The sequence below is a fragment of the Lucilia cuprina genome, chromosome 3 (genome assembly GCF_022045245.1).
Source record: "Lucilia cuprina isolate Lc7/37 chromosome 3, ASM2204524v1, whole genome shotgun sequence".
NCBI classification, from domain to species: Eukaryota; Metazoa; Arthropoda; class Insecta; order Diptera; family Calliphoridae; genus Lucilia; species Lucilia cuprina.
This window is the reverse complement of record NC_060951.1, coordinates 23020481-23045325: the sequence shown is the minus strand read 5'-3', so window position 1 is coordinate 23045325 and position 24845 is coordinate 23020481. Positions and strand designations below refer to the sequence as shown.

Genomic DNA, 24845 nt, shown 5'->3' with positions numbered 1-24845 from the left:
GTAAACATTAGAAAGTATTGACAAGACTACCACTACTCAACTACTACTAATAATACTACTGATTTCAAAAAAAAAACTATTAACTTTTTTGCTTGTTTACAACGTAACCGCCGTCGTCAGTAGTAACACGTTCGCTACGTTATAATTCTCCAAACGCTAAAGTGATTCTTAAACATAATCATGTGTAAAAAAATTTTTTGAAATAATTTAAAACTAATTAAGCAAATAATAATAACAAAGTTTTGCACTTATTAAAACAAACAACAAAAGTGATAAATATACAAAAATATTTACATATAAAAGCAACCCAGGATTTCATTAAAATTAAACCATAAAAATTTGTCAAAAAATAAAATGAAATTTTTGTGAATTATAAAATCTTTAAAGTGGCAAAAAAAACTAAATATTTAAAAATTAAAAAAGCGGAATTTCATAAAAAAAATAAATCATTGAAAATTTCAAATATTCAATTCTAAAAATAGTAACGAAGGAAAAATTTAAAAAAAAATTAAACAGCTAAAACATTTTACAATAAAAAAACTTAAGGATTTCAAAAAGCGACGGTAAATTGGCAAAGGAATTAACACAGTTTGTAACAAAAACTAACAAATTTATGTGCTGTTTCTAGATACCGAGCGAGTAGTTTGGGTACAAATTTTACTTGTATTATGTACAAGTAAAATTTTTACTCAAACTACTCACACGTTATCTAGAAACAACACATTAACAAAAAAAAAAAATAATAAAACAAATCTAAAAGCAAAGTTTTAAAAACTAAATTTAAATAATATATTAAATACAAGTCTTGTTTAAATAACGAAACAACACCGATTCAGCAGCACAGGATTTATTACTCAGTTTTGATATACATATCTAGTAATTGGTTGTAACTAAAAAAAATTTTGTTAAAAATGTGAGAATGCGAACTTGGGTTCTATAAATCAAGTTTAATATATGATTAGCTGTAAAAATATTCGAGAAGAATAAGCAAAAAAAAAAAAATAACAAATTGTAAAGTTTAATAAAAGTTGGTTAAAAATTTCTAAACCCTTCGCAAAAAGGATTCATTCTTACTTGAGACAACATAGGTTGAATTTTTCAAACACATAAAACTTTCGAGATATTGTGACCTTATTTTGGCTATATTTGAAACATTTTAACAAAGCAAACACCTTTATTAACAAAATTTGTTGTGTCGTCAAAAAGTTTAAACTGTTCACTTTGAAATAAATATTAAACCTCTTTTATATCTTCTTTGAAATATATATAAACTTTAGATTTTAAATACCTATAATTTAAAAATTATTCAATCTAAGCTTCTAAATTTTAGACTTTTTGTATGTATGTATATGCTTATATGTATATAATTTTTGAATAGATCCACAGATTTGAACCATACGTTTACATTCTAGAATTTAAAGACAATACAATTTTAAACAAAAAACAATTTAAATAGTCCATTTAAAGATGGTCCCTTGGCAGGTATAGATGCATCTGAATATGGATAGCCGTCTTTATTTTGACAACATAGTTTAAAATAAGTTTTTTATAATGAAATACTTTTAAAATAAGCCATAGTTAACTGTTATAAAAAATGAATCTTGGAATTTTTATACAAATCCTGTGCAGCAGAATAATTATTGTCCTGTATAATTATAAAAATCCGGCGGATATTAAATAATATTTTATTTTTTTACCTATTACAGGCTATAAAGAAGTTAACAATAATACGATTGTTAAAGAAATTTAAATAATAAAATAAAAACTATAAAAATCAATATCTAATAATTTGTAAAACAAAACAAAAGAAATTTGTAAAATAAATCTATATTCAAAACACTTATCAATAAATTAAAGAAACAAAAGTGAAAAATCCCTAAAATAATACATTTTCATAAACAAATTAAGAAATTTGTACGAAAAAAAAAAAACTTTCAAAAAAAATAATAATAAACAAGTACAACTGTGAATTCAACATAATAAAAACAACTACTTTAAAAGTACTCCTTTTTTAGTGATAGTTTAAAAACGATCACAAATTACAAAATCTAAAGATTTTGTAAGTAGATTACTTCGTTCGCCCCCTTTTGTTTCGTTGGATTGTACGATTGATTTTTTCAAAACGTATATCGATTCGCGATTTTACGCCGGCCACAAATTGGATTTCAAACAACAAAATTGTGCCGGCGGCCCTGGTTCAGGTGGTGGAGTCGTCGGCAATACTAACAGCCATCAAACACATTTGACAGCTCCACTGCATGGCCTTGCCACACATCCAGCGGCTCATCAAACTACCAGTCATCATCATTCTCATTTAAATTCACATCATTCGAATTCATCGGCGGCCCTTCAACAGCACATAGCCGCCAGTCAGCAGCAACAACAACAGCAGCAACAACAACAACAGCAGCAACAACAACAACAGCAAAGTACGCCTGGATCAACGGCGGTATCTTCACAATTGCATTCCGTTGGCGGCACCAACGGCTTAAGTTCCACACCAAACGGTGCTAATACAGTTAATACCGCCAGTTCTATTGGCAATTCATCACCTTCAGCAGTCCACCATAGTAACGATACCCATTCGGCTGCTTCTGTAGCCGTTCCTACCTCCCTTAGTGCACCCTCGTTACCACATATTGCTCCTCCTAGCTTGGGCCTGAGTCCCCAATCTTCAGCTGATTCACAGCAATTTAATATATTTCCTGCCATTTTTAGCCGCCAATTGAATTTCTCAGCTGCCGGCGGTTGTGGTCAAACTAAACTAAGCATGGATGAGTTGAGACCAAATTTAGTGGGCGGCCTATTGGGGCTGCAGCAAGGTTTGCTGGAAGATCATGCCGCCAATATGCAGCACGGTGGTGTGCCTCAAGACACCAAATTCATGTCATTTCAAGATAATCGGCTCATGGGCATAAGTTCCTCACATGAAAATCGCCTTCTAGGACTAGCCTCATCTGTACAGGATAGTCGTTCACCCGCCATCCATAGCTCCTCCATCGATAAGAACTCGCTGAATCACCAGCGTAAATGTAGCAGTACACCGGAAGATTTTAGTTCGTTGTATTCGGGACTACCAACACCTGGCATCGACACATCGTCGCATCATCATACACCCGCTCATACACCACCAACAAGGCTGTCAGACCATACGATATCCGGTAATTATCCAGCTTAAAACCTTTCTTTAATCCTTTAAGTATTTGACACGTTCTCTTTGACCCCTTTCTCTTAAAATAAATGACCATTCACTTCTTTTTATTTCGGACAATTGTTGTAGGTGTCCTTTTGTGTATCTTGCTAGTGTTTGGTATGGAAAGTTAATCTCCCAATAGGATAATTATGCTCTTTGTTTGGCCGTTCAATTGTTTTGGCCTTTTATCCTGAGTTATCAATGAACACCAAGTATTTGAGTGTACACACGCGCTGCGGATTTATTATCATCTGTGTAATGTTTTGTATGACTCTGGGTATTTAAGGTCTTTTAATTGTTTGTAAATTACAAATTTGTTTCTGTTTCCTTTTGAATTGTTGAAATTTGAAACTTTATTCTTTAGATACGGGCATAAAAGTGAAAGGTGTGAAAATATTGTACTTATCAACAGTAGTCATTCAAAATAAATCCTTTAATTGAAGTGCTAAACGTAATGTTTGATTTCCTAGTTTAAGGATTTTAGTGACAGCTGTTTTTTTTAGCATTTGTTGGTCTTTTTGTTAACTGGTTTTTGAATTGAAATGCAATAAAAATTTAAAATTTAAATGAAAAAAGAACAAGTTTTAGAGGAGATCTCTTAGAACTATTTAAGAAGGTGACAAATTTATAATCAAAGTTTACGATAAAATTAAAACTAGTAACTTGAAACTTGTTTCGAAAGTGACAAACTGGATTTATACACTGATAGAGAATGTAGACTAAGTATATCAATTTCGAAGTAGTATATCTAGTGATATTATGGTCCGATGTTTAGAAACTCAGTATGCAAAATGCATACAGTCGTAAAACATTGAAATCATACACTGAAAATAATCCATGCTCAACTTTACGAAACAAAATTTCGTAACTTCTATTTTCGTAATATTTACAAAAATTTCGTGTATAATACGAAATATTATTTAATAAAACCCTTTTCTATTTTTACGAAAGTATGAAAACCATTCGTAATATTTTTTTCTTTAATTTTAGCGAAATTAAACATAATGATATTATATATATTATGATTAAATAAAACTACAACATTTTTGTAAAATTTAAGAAAAAGTATAATATTATTCTCGAATTATTTTCATAAAAAAATAATGAAAATTCGTGTGGAGAATAATTTTGAACTAAAATTAGAAAATTTATTTTAAAATGAACAAAAATGTTCGAATAAATTAATATTTCGTAAATTTTACCATATTTATTTAAAATTTCCTTTTTTTCAATTTATGTAAATTAGTTTTTTCAAAACAATATTTTGCATTATACTAAAATATTTCGTACAATTTCGTATATACTTCGAAAGAATTTCGTGGTGCGAACGATTCGTACAATGTACGACATTTTTTTTATATATTAGGCATGGATTTTTTTCAGTGTATGTACATATTTAATGCAGACTGCCAAATAGAGAAACTTGATAAAAAAAATCTGTATTCGTCATTGCCAAAATCTTTATAAAAGTCTTTCAATGACGAATACAGTGTTTCTGAATTTTACGGTTTCTTTTAATCCGTTCGTCCAATTTCCACTCAGAATACTTACCAACATACACTAGTACTAGACGCATAATTATTTACTATACTTACGTTTGTAACACCCTTAAATATCGGACATATACGTCTATATGCATAGAAAGTATATACATATGTAAATATATTCTAGTATAACGGTAAAGGTATGTCTGTTCGTATCTTGAAAACGCTATTAATTTGGGACCAAACAATATGATCTAGTGGGCTTTTTACTTTTAAAATAAATATCGTATGTACTTAGTTTTCCCTAGATCCCATACAAACATGATTTTGTTATTAGAAATATGTACATATGTCACTTTTTATAAAAGTTAAGTCCATAATTTTCTAAAGAAATTTGATTTTATTTTTATCCAATATCTTTTAAACAAGATTAACAAACATTTGTTACAAAATATCACAAATTGTTTTTGTATTTCATGAAAAAATTTTTACTATGTATTTTTGTGAATTAGTAATAACTTTTAATTATTGAACAAATCTATTATACACAGAAAAAAGTTTAAGCACATGTTCCTAAATGTTATGAATTTTTTCTTATTGATTTTTTGAAACAAAATCTAGATATATTTATAAAATTTGAAATTTAATTTATATTTTTCTTTCTTTTTTTTAATGTTTGAAATTTTCTTTGGAAATTTGTTATTTCTTTATGAATTTTTTCTGAATCTGACAATTCAAATTTAATAATGTTAATGTATATTCTATATTTTTACTTATTTTCATTTTCTTCACTTTTATATTTTGTACGAAAAGTTTTCCCTTTCCCCTCTAGATCCCGGACTGTACCCGGATAATATATAATAGAGAATTATTCTATTTGTTTATGAAATCACTGTTTCACAACTTAGGCATTGTTAGTCGTGTTAGTGGATCCAACATATGGTACATATTAGTTATTAAATTGTGGTGGCGACTTTTAGCATTCTTTTGCATCGCAGCAAAAAAAGGAAGCACTTCCAAAGGAATAACTTTAAAAGTAACTTTAAAAGTAGCACTAAGTGATTTTTACACTTTGTGGAAGTGATGTTTATTGACGTCCAAAGAAGCGAAAAGAATTCATTTTTTTTAATTTAAGCTATATATTTTGTACAGAAATTTTTTGAATTAAGCCAATTTTGTTTTGAAGTTAATTGATAAATATGTACGTGTAATTTATTTACGTTAATACTAGCTAATACCTGGTGTGCTTCGCTACTCCAATCGAAATTAAATACATAATCAAAAAAAATTATAATTTTTTTAGTTATTAAATAATGCTCTTTTTCGTAAAGGTTTATTATAATTTCATTTGATAACAATATATTTTATTTAAATTGTAAAATAATACATTAATGATCTATTTATTTTTTACATAAAAAATATTTTATATTTTAATGCCGTGGGGTACACAATATTTTTTGTTTTATCCTCTAGAAAATTCTAACTACAATAGTTTTCAAGATTTACAATGTGTTACATATGAGAGTTGCTAAGCAAATTATTGTAAGTTTGCCAATTTCTATCTATCTATGCAAAATTTTAATTATCTAACAGTTTTTAAGATATGCGAAATTTTGTTTTTAATTCATATTCCCATTGAAATTCCGGCCGTTATTTTCTAAATGTTCACTTGAATGTCAAAGTTCTTCATGTAAAATTTTTGTAAAAGTTTTTTTAGACATAGGAATTTTTCTATTTAATACATGTTCAGATAAATATTAAAGTAATTTGTGCAATATTCGAAGAATATAGTTCTATTAGTTTCCCATTTAACGAAATATTATATTTAATTCATATGGGAAGTACCAAGTACCCTATATACGAATTATTCTATTTTATTCATATGGGGGATCCCAGCCCCCAAGACGAAAGTTCGCTATTTTTTGTTCAGATTATTATATTAAATTTCTTCGTGCAAAATTTTAAGAATTTAGTTCTATTAGATTCCCAGATAAACGAATTTTTGTATTTAATATGGGAGGTGCCGCTTACATGAGGGAAGTAGTCCGCCAATTTATTACGCAAAATGTTTACATGGATGTTTACGTTATTCGTGCAAAATTTTAAGATTCTGACTGTAATAGTTTCCAAGATTACCGAAATTTTGTATTTTATTTATATGCATAAATATGGTAAACCGCCCACTTTTTGATATAAATAATCACATGGACACTAAAGTCGCTCCGACAAAATTTGAGGACTCTAACTTTTATATTATTTCGTGGCACCTCGCCCACTTGAAATTGAAAAAAACAAAAAGTAGCTATTGTTCGTTGTAGATATAGAGGAACACACAGTGAATATGTAAGGCTTGGAATCCGATATTCAAAAAGCATAACATTTAGCGTAACTAAGTCTACCAATTTGTAAAATTCAATAAAAATTGGCTCACAATTGAATAAAATAAAAATTCCTTTTGGTACTTTTTTCTTCCTAGTAATGTAAAAAAAATATTCCAAAAAATGCAACACTATAGTGGGAGCCTATAAATATTCATATAGACAAACCAATAAATAGGAAACAAAGTTTTACAAAAAAGTTACCAACAATAAGTAAGAATTTTGCCCCTTAAACGTCCGAATTTCCCAAAAGTACCAAAATTATATTCGTAATTTTTCAATAAGGCACGAATGTGATCTAAATTTTATTTCTATGTTGACTGGTTAAAAAGGTACATAAGGTTAAAAAAAAGTACCAAAATACAGTTTTTACCGATTTATTCCTAAAATGAACCGAATTTAGGAAAATTACCAGGCACCGCTTATTTTTTTTTGAATTAACAACGATAAGTGTAACTTTTTTGTAGTATCTCGTTTAATTATATAAAAAATATATTAGGTTACCGAATTAATCCGTTTTTACCCTAAAAATTTTAATTTCTAAAAAAATTCCCTTTTGCAGTAGTGATAAATGCTATTCTTTAGAAGTATTTCGTTTTATTAATGCTGGGTCATTTACATGAATGTAAATATTTTGAAGAAATTAAGAACATTATTTTTCATGTAGTATTAAAAAAGTACGCAAATGATATACATATGTATGTATCATAAAATATCAACTATTTAGTAAGTCTTACTTACACACATAATTCGTATGTATGTATTACAAATTTCTTGCTATTTAGCCATTTAAATTGTTGAACAATTTCAATTTGCATAAAATCAAGGTTAAAATGAATTAAAACCAACAACAGCAGCTACAAAAAACTGCTAACCTTATAATAAACATTTTACTAAATACCTGAATGTTGTATTAAATTGTTACCTCGATTAATGAAAAATATTTGCATAAATTATCCCAAATTGCATTGAATATTCATGTAAAAGATTCATTCTTAAACCTTCGCCTGTCTGTTCACCCGAATGTCTGTCTGTCTTTCCGTACGTCCGCCCGTCTGTCCAACCAACAATTGTAAAAAGAAGAAGTCAACAAATCTTTTGCGCAGGACTAAGGATAATAAACCTTTTTTATTCAACTAATACACGTGTAGCCAGCTAAACTTTCTTTCTTAGAGAGTAGACATTTAAAAGGAAGACAGCAGCAAAAATATGATAACCAGTACAGAAGTTAATTTTAGCAAAATGGCTGCGTGCTAAATGTTAAATAGTAAAATATTTTGTTGCCATGAAATAAAAAACACAAAGACCAACATCAGAGGCCACCAAAACTCATCTTGTGGCCGCAGTGTGGTTGACGCTTTTTACTAATTATTCAGCATTTTTAATAAATTCATGTTTCATTTCGCCAGGGTCACCCAATGAGCAGTGCGTTAAAATGCCAAATGAATAATAAAAAGATTACTTTTCTACTTTTTAGAATAATATTCAGGTGAAATAGTCAGTTGAAGGGACATACACACACATTTCACTTAAAACATTTTCACTTTTCATCATTTGACGTCAGATTAACTTATTTATATGAATATTTATTTAGTTAGTTTCATTATAATTACATTTACATTTAGGAAAATTAATTATTGTATTTAAACTAATTTATTTGTTGTTTATTTGCTTCTTTCATACATGCATATGTCACATGCAAAATAGCGGAAGGAGCCTTTAAGAAGCTGAAACCTGAACCTAATTCGGGTCTTTCAACTGTTTCTGCCGGTGTGACATCACCAGGAAGTGGTTTGTCATCATTAAGTCAACATGCCGGCCATACCCCAACCACAGCATCATGTCCCACACCAGCGAGACGAAGACATCGAACGACATTTACACAGGTCAGTAACACACATTCATTCAATCATACGTATGTACATAGTTGTAAGTTAAATACAAAATTTCAACAGGAGTTGAACCACATAAAACTAAACTTGAAGAAAATTTTGTATTCGTACAACATTAAAGATGCTTCATGAACGTGCATCTTTATAATTAGTTCAATTTTAATATAAAACTTTTGTATACAAATCTAAAAGTAAAGTACGATTACGTGCTACGACGTAGCAACTAGAAATTGTCTACACAGCCAAATATTTAAGTAATTTATTTAGAAACAAACATTTTTTGAAAGTGTTTTTGGCATATATATTGTATGTATGTATTAAAATACAAGGATATTTATATAGTGGGAGTGTTATTATCTATATATATGTTTTTATATACTACTTACATATATACATACATATGTATGTATATAAGTATACTTTTGTATTCGTACATTTATTTAGATTGCAACATGTGTGAGCGTTTGTGGTCTTTGAAAACTTTTTTTAAAGTTTTCATTATAAATTTAGTTCAACTTTAATATTTTACAATACAGTATGATCAAGAATTTGTTGAACAAGAAATTTCTTCTAATAAGAAGGATCACACAGAAGTCAGTGTATAAGCCGTGATACACGGTTGTCAGATTTTACAACGTTGTTAGCAAAATGTTCAGAAAATGTCTAACAATCGTCTGAACTTAAAATTTTTCTTATGCAACGTTGTCAGAAAAAAAACATTACTGACAAAATTGGAAGACAAAATTTTTAAGTTTACACTGTTATTAAACATTTTCTGCACATTTTACTGCCAACGATCTAACAACCTTGTATACATATCATATGTATGTTCACAAGTCTTAGTCATACTGAGTCCCTAGAAAATTGAAATATTTGTTATTGATGTGTTAAATAGCTTCTCTAAGACGGAATTATTGGAAATTTTAATGTTTATGGTGTAAGAAAAACATTTATCTTTTAAAGTGGTGATCGTAGAAATAACACATTTAATTCGTTCGCGACTTATCGAACAAATAAGAATATTTATTAAGTACTTTTTAATTATTCGGACGTTTAAGGTGTTAAAATTGTACTTCTTTCTCGTACTTTTTACATAAATCACGATCGCACTTTACGTACGTTAAAGCTGGAGGTCCACACCACGCTTTCTCGCATTTCACGAGCCTTGATAGGCTAGAATCAATGTATTTGTATGCTGAAAGTTACAAGTACAAAAGCGTAGAATGCCTTGACGAGTAGAATGCTTAAAGTAGATCTATTTTCTATTTTTATAAGCGTCAGACATGGTTCACACTAGGAAACCTTTGTTGAGAAACTTTTGATTTTGTGTGTGAGAGAAAAAGATGGTTGATATTACTTTCTCTTTCTCTCACACACAAAAATCAAAAGATTGCCAAAAAAGTTTCCTAGTGTGAATCAGGTCTTACAAGCGGCGCACGAACATGTCAGCTGATTTTGACATTTTATATTCTTTTTTGTGCGTTTTTTCAATTTTATTAAATTATATGAGTTTAATGACGAAAAAATAAAGTTTTTTAAAAATAAATCAAAAAAATGACAAATGTAGCAAATGTAAATTGGCAAATGTAATTGAAGCGTACGATATTGAAATTGTTTAGAATAAATTTTTTATGTCGTTAATGGGGAGGAAACTCAAAAAGTGGTAAAACGGAAAATTTTTATAAAATTCAATTAATATTGAAGATTAATTTCTCGAATAAATGGAAATTTTCAAATAACAAATAATTCGAATAATCAACTGACCGATTAGGAAAAACTTACTGTTTAACAGTAAAATTACATTATATTTTATAGAAAATTCAATATTTTTATAAAAAATTTTCCGAATAATTTTGAATCCGATTATTAACCGGCTAACATAAAACTTCAAATAATTCATTGTCGAATAAACCGAATAATTGAATAACCTTATATTAAGTAACAATAAACATGCTTTCTTGGTACATACTTTATTGAACATGAAAATAAAACTTTTTGGTACTTTTTCTTACTTCAAAAGGTACTTTTTGAGTGGACATCTTGGTACTTTTCATACATCATTTGGTGTTATGTGTTTTCCATCCGTAAAGAACATAGAAACGCAAAAAAACACACTTTTTGTCACCTTTCGTACTCAACTGACTGCATGCTGAACACAGAATTTGTCGGGAACTTTAAAGTGAATTCAGTACTACACTATAAAATAGGGAACAAAATGCCTTCAATATTTTCTCAATACGTTGGAAGGCTATACATAAACATTGGACGTATCCGATCGCATACGAGATACACAATATTTTGGGAATTTTAGATTAAATTCGGTACTTTACGATGGACTCTAAACTGGGGAACAAAACGGGCGGTTATAGGAAGTCCAAGTAATAACGGCATAATCGTACAAGGTTGTAACCTATGTTTATTTGATTTAGAATCGTACAAAGTTCCTTGATTAATGCTATGTATCTAACCTATGTTTATTTTATCCACCAAAGCGTTAGTATCGCCAACAGTGGTTTAAACTGTTATCGGCACCGGGAGGCAATTAAAGCGATAAGGGTAAACAAGGACCGTGTTCAACTGTTTTAACCGAATATTTTATATTACATTGTATAAACTGTATACCAGGATGCTTAGGAATAATCGACATCGAAAAAAAATAAAAATACAATTTGCAATAATCAGTCGATGCATAGATTCACAAATATGCTATGGCGTAACTCTAACGAGACTAGAGATACACTTTAAACTAGAAACGTCCTCAAAATTTGCAAATCCGATATTAGTATGATTATACAAATTGTCGGCACAACTATCCCCCCGGGGGCATGTTACCTTGGCGAGACCTCAGCCTTGGTGTTATTGCAATCCCGGGGTATATAGAGGTGGCCAATCTGACCGGGATTGAAAAATTGGTTACAGTCTACTGTTTGGCTTAGTCCTTGCATAGATTGCCTGAGGTCAGACCAGAGCACCGCATAATCTGGTACTACGGGTGGCCAGTTGCCCGCAGGACTATATCCTGGCTGGTCAGTTGGTTGAGGTTCCTTCGGGATCTACGTAGTGGCTGTGGTTTAAACCCAAATTCGCGGGAAGAGTAAGTGGCGGTTAAAAGACTGATGCATGATAATAGTCAATATTTCGAGATAAGTTCGGTGCTGTTGCCGAAAATCAACAGATACCCCATAGAGGAGTGACTGTGGGACTAAGCGTTGGAAATGGGTTGGAGTCAATTGTATATGATACGGAATGAATGCTGAGGTATGCGGGCCTCATCCACCCGTATATCTAAATGAGTGTGTCGTATGTTTTTCTCTATGAATGTGTCGAATAAATGAGATGTGTGCTGGGTTGAATGATGATGGATGAAAGGTATCATATACAAGTGATACCGATTAATTTTCCTTCCTTGTCCAGATATGTTCAGAGTTTACTCTGTTCATATCAGACTTGCCACAGCGTGTCACTGTGAGTAAGAACAATGTCTACGGCTTATTGATGGATGGTGCTTCGGTCCACCGGTTACATCTCTAGGTGCTGTTGCCGAATCAACAGAGCCATAGTAGTGTGGTTGTCTTTCAACGTGACTACTTTGGCAAGAGATTATATAGCTCGAGTACTCCAGCAAAGTACTTGCGCATGGACCGGTCATAGCCAATGTGCAAAAATTGCCACCTGAGTCTTCATTGAAGACAAAGGGGCGATGGTAGACCGTTCTCAAGTCTACCCTGTGGATGAAAAAGACCACCGTGAGATAAGGCCGACACGGCAGGTACTCACGTTAAAACTCTCGACAGTCTGTCGGCACAACTAATTCCGACAAACGTAGAGCATGTGAAGAGGACACTTTCTTTTTCATTAATGATTTTTGTCGAAATTATATTTATATATCTTTGAAGTGATATTATTCCGGATAAACATCAATCAATAAAGTTTTACAGGCTTCTCTTAAAAAAACAACACATCCATTTGAATCAAAATTATTGTTTTATAATTAATGTTTTTTTTTGCATTTTCAGGAACAATTAGCCGAATTAGAAGCAGCTTTTGCCAAATCTCATTATCCTGATATTTATTGTAGAGAAGAATTAGCGAGAACGACAAAATTAAATGAAGCTAGAATACAAGTAAGTAGAAAAATTTACATAGAATTAATTTATAAATAAATATTTATTAATAAATCAAAAAGTAAAACACTAAACAAAACCAACAAATAAATATTTACACAAAACCCAAAGAAAGAAAAAAATATAATTCATAAACACAAAACAATTTGAACATATCGTTGACGATTTAGTTGCTGATTACAGCGATTAAAAAGTGATTATAACGATTCACTGACTTCACGCCTGGGTGTCGCTGTAAAGTGCATGTGTATGTCAACAACCTGCAAAAAAAAATGGGACAGTATTCGTACAAAATTGAACTGAAAATAATCCATAACAAAAACACACGCACGAACAATTAATCGACTTTGATGTTAAAGGACTTTCTTTTCATGAGTTCATACGTATTTTGAACTTCCATACTTAAGGGATGATTTTCTTGTGCTAATCCCTGTTGGCTTTTTATTTCGCTTGTGCTTTGAAGGATAAAAGGTAGAGATGTGCTTTTTGTTTAAGTCCTTTATGTTTTGCTGTTGTTGTCTTTCTCCCAAAAGTAAAAGTCCCGCAGCGCTAATTAATTTATAGTTTTATTATCGGGAAAATTCAAACATACTTCTGGGATGACGATGACAAAATAAGCATTCTATCAGATTGTCAGATTAAAATCTTAAATAGGTACTTGTAGTATTGTTACAGTTCAGTCAGTCAGTCAGTCATTCAGTGTATATTTTCTGCATTTTCTTTCATTCATGAATTGTGTGATCGACCCTTGAGTAAGTGCTGGAGTAAAATGGTTTTGACTGGATGTCTGTCTGGTTGTTAGTTTGGTTGGCTTTTGTGGTGTTCGATTACAGTGACATTTGTGGATGGGTGGTTACGTTGAAGTAAATTGAAATTCTTTTCATTTACAACTTGTTTTTGTGATTTTTAGGACTTGTTTTGTTTTCAAAACAGATGTACTAATAGATGGTATATTGTACACATTTGTAACTCAATGAAAAATGCAATACATAGTTATATTTTCTACAATATGGTACAGTGGTTTGGATAACTATCAAAACATGCAGTTTTTTTTGTAACAAGTTTGGATTCTGTTGAGGATAGAAAAGTTGTTGGAAACAGGATACATATTCTCATGTGAAAACTTGTATCAGCATAGAAAAGTTAAAAATTATCGTGATTTAATCCAGAAACCTTATTTGGAATCTTACAAGGCTCCTGGATTAAAGCTTTGAATCTTACTTACATTTGTAAGGTACATAGTTAGTAGTCGCTGCGCTCTAATGAAGGTTTATTGAAATAACTTCAATCATATTCTGGCTTTATGAATTTGCCTAAACTTGCAGTTCTGGTCGATATCTATTGCATAAAAAAAACATCAGATTCCTCTTTCTGTTAAAGACATTCCATTTTTCCACGGTCAGTGGATTTTGAGTGCACCGTAAGATCCCACTTTACCAGTTTTTTACTAATCACTTCTAGAGGAGGGTGATTTTCAGGGAGATTTCTCCTTAGGTTTGTTTTCCACTTTTATCTTCTCGAGAGATATAATCCTCCTTACCCAAGATGTAGAGAGAAAATACAATTTATCATTTGGAATCTGGTGTCCTCAAGCATGCACTTGACGCATTCCGGAGGCCCAATCCGTAGCAGTCTATTTTCTTTTATTAAAGGTGTTTTGAGGTTTAATGTACAAATTTTGGAGTAATTTCATGAAATTAAAATTAAGTAAAATATTTTATAAAATCTAAACTAAAAAGCAAATTTCATTTATTTTACTTGCTTAATAAAATGTTTTAAACACTAACATTTAAGTTAAGTTTGAACTTTTAAACAAAACTCCCTTTCAAAACACTGTGCCACTTAGGGTAGACACCAATAAGATTCTGCCACACATACAGAAAAGCAAAGTGAAATCTAAATAACTACATACAATGGAAACAAAACAAAAAAAAAAAAAAACAATATTTCTAGTAAATTAAAATACAATAATAATCATAGAGGTTGAGTTGTCAAATTACAAGGGGTTGTCGTCATCGTCGTCACTTGATTATTCTATTTGTTTTTATTGAGTCTCCTTTTTGCCCTTGTTTGGTCTATTTAAAAATTATTTGAACATTTGTCAAACCAAAAAAAACAAAAAAAAAAAAAAAAATATGTTTTATGCTTGTCAATGATGACGTTGATAATCTCAACGATGATGCTGTAGGATGGAATGGAAGGGAGTGAAGATTTCTCTTTGGGTACTTTGTCATTTGCTACAAAGTGTTGACAAGTATCACGGCATTTGTTATATGATGATGTTGAGTGAATGAATGTATTTAAGTAGTAAGAATATGTGTATTTTTTGTTCAAATTTAGCTTTTAAAATATAATTACATACATAACACATGCACAAATATACATTCATAAATTCTTAGTGATATTTATGCATTTTTTACTTGTGTGTTTCAAGCAAATTTTATATCAGATGTTTAATCTGTGATTATGCTGTTGATGATAAGATTACATTTGTTAATGTACACTTTAATACTTATTATAAAGTTCAAATTCATACACAACGAAATATCAATAAACATAAAATGATATTTGCTTGTTGCTTGTTTATTAAACATAGAATTATCAAGTGTTTTATTGTTATTTTATATGTAAATATGTAAGAATTACAAGACCCACTAATTATTACATCGTTCCCAGATTCGTAAATGCTTCTTTAATTTTTTATTCCATCCATCCATCTATTAATATGTACCTATCTATCTATCTATCTATCTATCTATCTATCTATCTATCTATCTATCTATCTATCTATCTATCTATCTATCTATCTATCTATGTATATCTATCTATCTATCTATCTATCTATCTATCTATCTATCTATCTATCTATCTATCTATCTATCTATCTATCTGTCTACCTGTCTATCTGTCTACCTGTCTATCTGTCTATCTATCTATCTATCTATCTATCTATCTATCTATCTATCTATCTATCTATCTATCTATCTATCTATCTATCTATCTATCTATCTATCTATCTATCTATCTATCTATCTATCTATCTATCTATATAACTATCTATCTATCTATCTATCTATCTATCTATCTATCTATCTCTACATATACATACATATATTTCCATAAAAAAATGTTGTCTTTAAAAATTTAATATTTGTTCTTCAGTTGCTTCAACATAATGTATAAAACTATTAAAAAACACTAAAATTTTCAACAATTTATTGAGGCCACTCAATTTCATTAAAACGTTCGTTTGAAATGTAAAAAATTAATAAATAATAACAGAAATTTTTAATTTAAAATAATATTTATGAAAAAATATGTAGTATTCATATAATGTGGAAAAAAACAGAGAACAATTTCTATCTTAAATTATATGAAAAATATCGAGCGTGTTCGTACAACAAAAATACAAAATGTTTTATATTTTTTTTTGTTTTTTTTTTTCCCCGAACATAAAAGTACTTTTAAACAAACATCCATAAATACAATATTTGTGTGCACCATCAAATGGATCCTTAATTGAGTTACTCCGCCCACATACATATACACATAAATATGTGTATACACATACTTATGGAATACATACAGCAAGTGAATAATTTTATTAGCCCGGTCCTTAAAAATATGGACGTATTTTGGAAGGTTAGATACAATTTTGTATATAAAATTTTACCTAATTTTATAAAACTAATAACTGGTTTGTCTATTCATTATGCAATTGTTCTTAATTTTTACATTACACTGTTCTAAATCTTAAGTAATATTAGTCTAGGGACTGGTCTAATATAAACGCGCTAAATAAAATGTTAAAGTAACTTAAAAAATGTTTTTTTTTTTTGTTCTGTATTATACCCTCTTTATCACTACCATTACAAGTGACGCCACTTTTATATAGTACGATTATATGTACCACCCATTCATCCACCCACCCACCGTCGACTACTTAATATGAACCATCCACCATCATTATTATTACAACAAATACAAAAATCGTGCATCAAGCATCGAATCTTTGAAAAAATAGACAACTGCCATATAAAGTTGAAAAAGAAATTCCACGGCCACTATAAAGTGAATAAATGGGGAAAAAACGAACCCTTATAAAATAAATAAATAAATACTTACCAAGAATATGAAGTTAGTTGTTTTCTTTTTATAAATTTTTAGAATGAAGAAATTCTTATGATTCAGATGATGTTGTTTTTAATGTGGTGCCTGCTTAACATCCACCATTTTTTAAAAGTTTTAAGGAGAAAGAAAAATTGTTTGACTTAAAAGTGAAAATAAATAGAAAATATCAACCATCTTTAAACAACGCCGACGTCAGAATAAAGGTTTGTGTTGTCTTATGTATTTAATACAGTATGGGGCAAAACAAAAATACATTTTGTAAATGTACATAGGTATTGGACTAAAATTATAAGAACTTATTGTAAAGAAATCCTTTATAAGAAATATGTTTCTATATAATTACCAGGGCAAGGATTTTACATGCACTATAAAATTTCAAATATGCGCTTATAATTTTCACTATAAAATGAGAAAATATGCACTAAAAATATAAAAATATGCACAAAAAAAAATATTTATTTGTAAAGGTACATCTTAATAGATATTAAGATCTTAAGTTTTTGACAACAAATATTCAGGTTTCTAATTACTGCTTTTTGTACTATAATACCACTTTAACGGAACCACGACCTGGAAAATGACAAATATAAAGACTAAGAAAAAAACTTTAAATAGTATATATTTAATTTATGAAAGTGGAAAGAATATACTTTTGGATAAATTGTATTTCTTCGGACACAGATGGACAGACTCAGAAATTGATACTGAACCGATACTTTAAGGACCAATTAGCAGCACAAATTCAAAATACTTTTTGCACTATTGTGGTTTTAAAAATTAAATAAATCGTATTACATAATTGTATTTCATAGAACCTAGTATTTTATTGTTAAATCGAAATTTGTTAACATTTATATAAGAAAATCGAAATATATAAATACCAAAATTGTTTAAGAAAAATTAAAAAATATGCAAAATACGATATACAAATTTTGGAAATATGCAAAATATATGAAATTTAAAGCAAAATACATTATTATTTATTTAAAAGTAATTTTAAGTTACTGACTACCAGAGATGGGGGTAGTACACTAATTTTTAACTATCACTAATAATTAGTGGTAGTTCAAAATTATTCACTACTTTTGTTTAAGTTTAGTGATGAATTGAAAAATATAATAATAGTGATAGTGATATTAAAAATTTTTAACTAAAAATATTTAAAAAATAGTTAAAATATTTGTTTTTACAGCCTAGTGGAAAAATTTTTTCTACACTAAATTATTAGTTCAAAAAATATTCCTGGATTTTTTTTTTCTACGGAGAAATGTTTTACTCAATTGAAAGTTTAAGTTAATAGGTCAGTCTAGAAATGGTTCAAGTCAACCAAAAACTCATTGGACGAATATTATTAATGAATAAAGCTTTCATAATTTACAACATTTCCAAGCTATTGCTTAAAAAATATCCAGTAATCACATCATTTTTGCAACTGGCTATCTTAATCTGGAAATTATTGCAGCCTTTTGTTAGTTACTGTTCAAATTTTGAACTATTTGAGTGTCGTGCTTTTTTCTACACTACCATTCAATTGAGTTATAGTTAAAAAAATAAAATTATCACTAAAAAATATTAGTGCTAAAAATATAAGCTTCACTATCACTAAGCTGCTGAAAATTAGTGAAAAATATAATTTTTTAAATAATATTTAGTGCTAGTGAAATATTGATTTAACTAAACTATAAAAAATAGTGCACTACCCCCATCTCTGCTGACTACAAACATGCATTTACATAGAAATCCTTGTCGTGATAATTACACAAGGAGAAACGTTTTTAACACAAAGACCAAAGTGTACTCGTCTGGCTTTAGAATTTCTTCACACATGAGATTTCGTATCCTGAATAGACGGACTTTTAGATGATATACAACATTTTATATTTTAAGCTGTTTTGTTAAAAAAAAAATGACAAAATTTCAAAAAAGGTGTTTCTTTACTAAATAGTGCCATGCCAAATACAATGAAGAAAATCATAGATCAGATGAGTTTGTACAGAAAATTCTTCTAAAGAATGGACTTACTTACTTACTTACTTACTTACTTACTTACTTACTTACTTACTTACTTACTTACTTACTTACTTACTTACTTACTTACTTACTTACTTACTTACTTACTTACTTACTTACTTACTTACTTACTTACTTACTTACTTACTTACTTACTTACTTACTTACTTACTTACTTACTTACTTACTTACTTACTTACTTACTTACTTACTTACTTACTTACTTACTTACTTATTTACTTACTTACTTACTTACTTACTTGCTTACTTACTTATTTCAATTTTATTCTGTACTTTATCTTTCCAAAATAAGGAAGAAAACACGAACATTTTACATCATATAACCAAACAACATTCTACGAACATTTTATTAAGCCTACAACCCACCACGCCTTTAATGGCAAAATACTATTTCTTAAAGAAAAATTCTCATTTATATTTCAAGATTTTTTTTCTCGTCATCTTCTTGCAAGAAAGTACATAGTTATAGACAAAGATAATGACGCTAAAATGAAATTGTAAACCATCATGCACATCCCCAAATAAAATTACTTTTCGTCCTTTCTTTTCTTCCTTATGGTGTAGCTTATATGGCAGGAGTATCTTTCCATCCAAGGACCCTTAAGGCAGTTTTCATTTGATATTGCCTTCAAATGTCGAAATTATTTTTCATTTTATTTTCTTATTTTTTTTCTACGTTGTTTTCTTGGAAGGAATTTTGTATCCTTAGATGTTAGTATTATTTTTTGTTTGTAAAATAAACACTAAGAAAATGTTTTGCTTTTTATTAATCTTAAAGTGAGTTCTTACATTGTTACCTGTACTGGGTATGAAAATATTACAACTTTTAGGTTAATAATATCCAAAATTTCCAAGAGTAACTAAAAAGTATTTGTCTGACGTGGCCAGATATCGTAATGAGATTTCTTAACACTTTGTTCTTTTGATTGATATTTTCCACGAACATTTACCAATTTATACAGTTTTTCATTTCTTGGATACGTAGAACTTAAATGTATAAGACAAGGATTTGGGCGGTAATTACCTAATTCGGATCAAATTCTTAAAAAATTACAATTATTAGAATATTTTTTAGTTTACAGTAAGCTAATTTTAAAACATCTAAAATTAATTTTTTTGGCAGGTTGTTTATATTGACAAATCACTAAAACAGAGATAAGTTAACTGATAAATGGCAACTTATTTATACAAAATCCAAAAAAAATACACAGATATACGAACATTTATTTAGTCCTTAAAACAACAAACCCCATCTTAGCAAAAATTGCCTGTAAATAATTTCCTTTACCCAAATACACACACGAGCGCAAGTAAAAATGTCTTTATATTTAAACGTGTATGGGTTTTAGGTTATAAAAAAGGAAACAAATTCAACATCATCAATATTTTAAACAAGCCGTAAAAAAATGAAAAGAAAACTTTTCAATTACAGCGTTCGGCATCCTTTACTCCTACCATACCACGTACATTTTAAAAATGATTTTTTTACAAAGTTTAAAATTAAATTTACTTTAATTTTTCTTTCATTTTTTTCTGTATAATTTAAGGTTTGGTTTCAAAATCGTCGCGCCAAATATCGCAAACAAGAGAAACAATTACAAAAGGCATTGGCCCCATCTGTGATACCGTCATGTAATGGTATGATGAGAAATATTCAAGGTTATAGTGTGTCGCGAGGTTATCAACCCTATCCTCATCATAATTCAATAAATCGTTATCCTCAGGTTTGTTATTTTTTTAATGAAATATTTTTGTTATTATTAAATTGTGTTTATATGTATAGAAATTGTTAATTAATTTAAATAAAAATGTTTTGTTTTAAAAGGATCTCTTTCAAATGGGCGCCTCATCATATCCCGGCATGACTCAACCGTTTTCCATGAGTCACAGTGCTAATATGGGCTCAGTTGGTGTGCGACAAGATTCAATGGGTATGTATTTCTAAATAATTAAAAGAAATTTAAAATAGTTATAAAAAAAAACTCAGACAAAGTCTAAGAAAAGCTGAAAGTTAATATTAATTAATATAATAGTAACAAAACAGGTTGAACAAGTAAAGAGTTTTGAATTGAAATTTGTGGAATTATATTTTCGAAAATTCCATTGTTCTAAAGCCAGATAATTTTTAAAAATTTATATTAATATTATTAAAATAGAAATAAGCAAGATAATATCCCCTATAATGCTATGAACGCAATATCGTTGTCTAAAATTTTGTATTTCGACAACAAATTGTTGCAATGTTGACAACGTTGCGTTGTTAACGTTACATAGTGTTGTCGTACGTATGTATATACTTTGACAACAGATGTTATTGAAAACTGGTGTCAATCTGTGGTGTCAAATGTATATCCCGCCGTTTCTTGGAATGACCTTTGGTCGAACCAGGGAGCCATATTATTAATATCATGTGAACCGGTAACCCACATGGCAGAGTTTTGGACTTAGTCTTGCCCTGTTTATTGAAGAGGTCTCTTCGGTATGTACGTGATAAGATACCGAACTAATCAGGGGTATACTATATCCCTATATTCGATAGTTTTCTCGTATACTGAGAAGTGTGCTAGACTGAAAAGTGATATAAATATATGTTGTTTTCTGTTACCCCCACCACAGCACTTCCAATTATCTACATCGTTTGGAATACACCTTATCTCACTTCAGCTATGTCCTGAAAATCAGCGTTTTTAGACTTTTGGAGGCAATTGTTAAAAAAAAAAATCCAAATATGTAGAATACCAATATTCTTCTGTGCATCACACCACTGTTGGTGTATACGATGTCATGATTCGGTCGCGGGTGTATTAATTCTTATCATTTTGGTTTTCGGTTCGTTGATCTTCATTCTCATTCGTTCGACCGTTTTAATCTCTTACTACACAGAGGGGAAAAATAAATATGCACGCATAATAGATAGAGAGATCTTAAGTTTTTCAAAATTTCACCAAGTTATCTTTTTATATGAAAACACAGACTCAGAAACTTATACTGAACCGATACTGTAGGGACCAATATTTTGGTCGCTACAATTAGCAGCAGAATCTCAAAATATCTTCCGCACTATTGTGGTTTTAGAAATCAAATAAAACTATTTAAAAATGTATTTCAAAGAACCTAATATTTTGTTGTTAAATCGAAATTTTTTGATACTTATTTAAAAAAAAAAAATCTAAATATGTAAATATGTACCAAATTTGTTTTAAAAATATGAAATACAGAAAAAACAAAAAAAATGTTTTAAAAAAAATGCTATAAAAAAGTTGGAAATATGCAAAATATATGCAATGCAAAATATGCATTTATAACATATAATATAATATGCAAAAATATGCAACAACAAATCAATGCCATTTTGTAGCAAATTTTTTGATTCGAAAAGAAAACTAGTTAAAAGTTAATTTGAGTTACTGACTAAAAACATGCATTTGCACATGTGAGCTTACCACGTTTTTTATCCTTTTCCCTCTGTATACATATCACAGTGTCTGTGTGAATGGATACAGATATCGCTATCGAGGTTCCCCAGCAACCTTTAAAGCCCACCCTTATGCCTTTATTGAAGTTTGTAGCATTTAACATAATAGAGTTGAGAACAATGTTAAATTGAAGTGGCAATAACCTTGTTTAACGGCCTTCCTAACATCAATTCATTCCCCCTGAAAGGTGATGTTCAGTATCTTATTCGGATCCTTCTTTGTCCAGGTATGTCAAGGCTTGGTTCATTCCAGACTTAAGAAGAAGTAAGTCTTTAGCTTATGTGATGAAATCACTTTTGGGCGTATCGATTACATCTCTCGGTGCTGTTGAGGAATCTAACAAGACTATACCATCTGCGTGGCTGTAAACAGAATTGATTTCGGAAATTAAGCAATGGGCCATCGATAGTTAGAGATTGAATAGTTTAAGTACCTTGAGTACTCTTGAGTGTTTGTTCATAGACCAGCGGCAACACGCAAGAAAGCTTGCACAAAGCGGATGTGGTTAAAAAACGTGAAATAGACCGCTTAATAGGTGTTTACGTAAAGCTTCCGACTTCTTGTCCTTGCTGTAAAAAGGATTAAATTCCAGGGCAAATACATTATCGCCATTTATTTAAAAACAAATTTAATTTTTTATAATATAATGGGGAACCAATTTTATATTAATTCCATAAGAAAGTAACATGTGAGCTAGGATCAGTTATGAACCGAATCCGTAAAATTTGGTTGAGAAAAGTTTATCAACTTCTGAGATTTTTTATTAAATAACGCGAACCAGGATTGATTTTTCTTAAATGACTAAATATTGATGGAGTTATATATATTATATAAACTTAAATATTCTTATATTTAGTGTATACTAAGGATAATAAATAACAATATTTCATTATCGTATGTACATATTTACTATATTTTCTCTTCTCACACATTCTGCCGTCTGACGGTCTTGCCAGTCAAAGAAAAAGTAAAAATAAATTGGCTGCTTAAAAAGCGGAAATTATGCAATTACTTTAAAAATGTAATATAATTCTATACTAATCTCTAAATTTCCTTCTTAAAGTTAAAAGACATTTGATTTATTTTATTCTTGAAATAAATCTTAAAGAAGATATTTGTGTTAGTAAATAAGGATATGAAAAGTAATATGAAAACTAAATGAATAAAACTATTTGAAAAGATACAACTAAAACAAATACAATATGAATGTGTCCAACGATACAAATGAGTAAATTTCCTAATGTAGAAAGAATATGTCCAAGATGATGATGATGATAATGTTACAAATGACTAAATTTCCTTATTGAGTAAAGAAGAAATTACACAGTTCAACAGCTATTTGATACTGGAGTGTTTGATTAGGAAATTAATAAGAAATTTTATACTAAAACTATATTTTATGTTAATATTATTATAGGCATGTCACCCGAGGACGAATGGTATAATAAAAGTTTATCAGCGCTGCGCATGAACAGTTCTCATCACCCCAACTTATCGGCGCCGATGCTGCAATACCAAACATAATCAAAAACCTTTGACGATTTCTTTTAAAGTGTAAAATATTGCTATTGAGACCGCAGCCTAAGAGGAACTGCAAAACTTTTGGACCTAAACGAAAAAATTTTAAATATTTTATACTTTAAAAGAATTGCGTCGTATTTATTCTTCTAGCAAGTGATCACACACTATGATCGACAAAGATCTGAGAAGAAAACTAAAGAGAGAAAGAAATACATATTCCAAAGATTTTTTTCTAAATCAAACAAATATCTAAAAAATTTAATTGTTAACAATTAATACACTTATAGAATATATATATATTTATAAATACCTAATATAATTAACACTGTAAAACTTAGATTTTTAACGATAACGTAATTAAATTTAGAAATTGTTTCCTAAACTAAAGAAATATTTATAAATAAAAAAAGAAAATTTACACATTTTTAAGAAATATTTACTTAAATACATTTAAATACTTATAGATATGTCCAAAATTAAGTTTTGTAAATATTAATAAGTCTTATTATTAAAACGACATCGCAGCTAAAGAGAGAGAGAGGACTTTAAATAAGTCATTGAAAAAGTTACAACTTAGCATTTGTTTGCTGACTCTCAATAGTTTATGAATTTTCA

The 24845-nt window shown here is 29.5% G+C and overlaps 1 protein-coding gene and 1 long non-coding RNA gene across 2 annotated transcripts; one reads left to right on the top strand and one right to left on the bottom strand.

Moving 5' to 3' along the window:
* Positions 1-1937: 1937 nt before the first annotated feature.
* On the top strand, positions 1938-24845 carry LOC111677180 (homeobox protein unc-42). Its single transcript, XM_023438272.2, has 6 exons — positions 1938-3161; positions 8763-8941; positions 12964-13071; positions 20781-20957; positions 21059-21164; positions 24127-24845. The coding sequence occupies exons 1-6, from the start codon at positions 2771-2773 to the stop codon at positions 24231-24233; spliced, it is 1068 nt and encodes a 355-aa protein (XP_023294040.2). The 5' UTR covers positions 1938-2770; the 3' UTR covers positions 24234-24845.
* On the bottom strand, positions 21046-23260 carry LOC124418874. Its single transcript, XR_006940274.1, has 3 exons — positions 23143-23260; positions 22677-23071; positions 21046-21174 (listed from the first exon to the last, which is right to left on the bottom strand). It is a non-coding gene; the product is annotated as an uncharacterized LOC124418874 (long non-coding RNA).

Coding starts and splice junctions, on each gene's coding strand:
- LOC111677180 (XM_023438272.2), top strand. CDS start 2,771: ATGGATGAGTTGAGACCAAATTTAGTGGGCGGCCTATTGGGGCTGCAG. Junction 8,942..12,963: donor ATCGAACGACATTTACACAG/GTCAGTAACACA, acceptor TTGCATTTTCAG/GAACAATTAGCCGAATTAGA. Junction 13,072..20,780: donor TAAATGAAGCTAGAATACAA/GTAAGTAGAAAA, acceptor GTATAATTTAAG/GTTTGGTTTCAAAATCGTCG.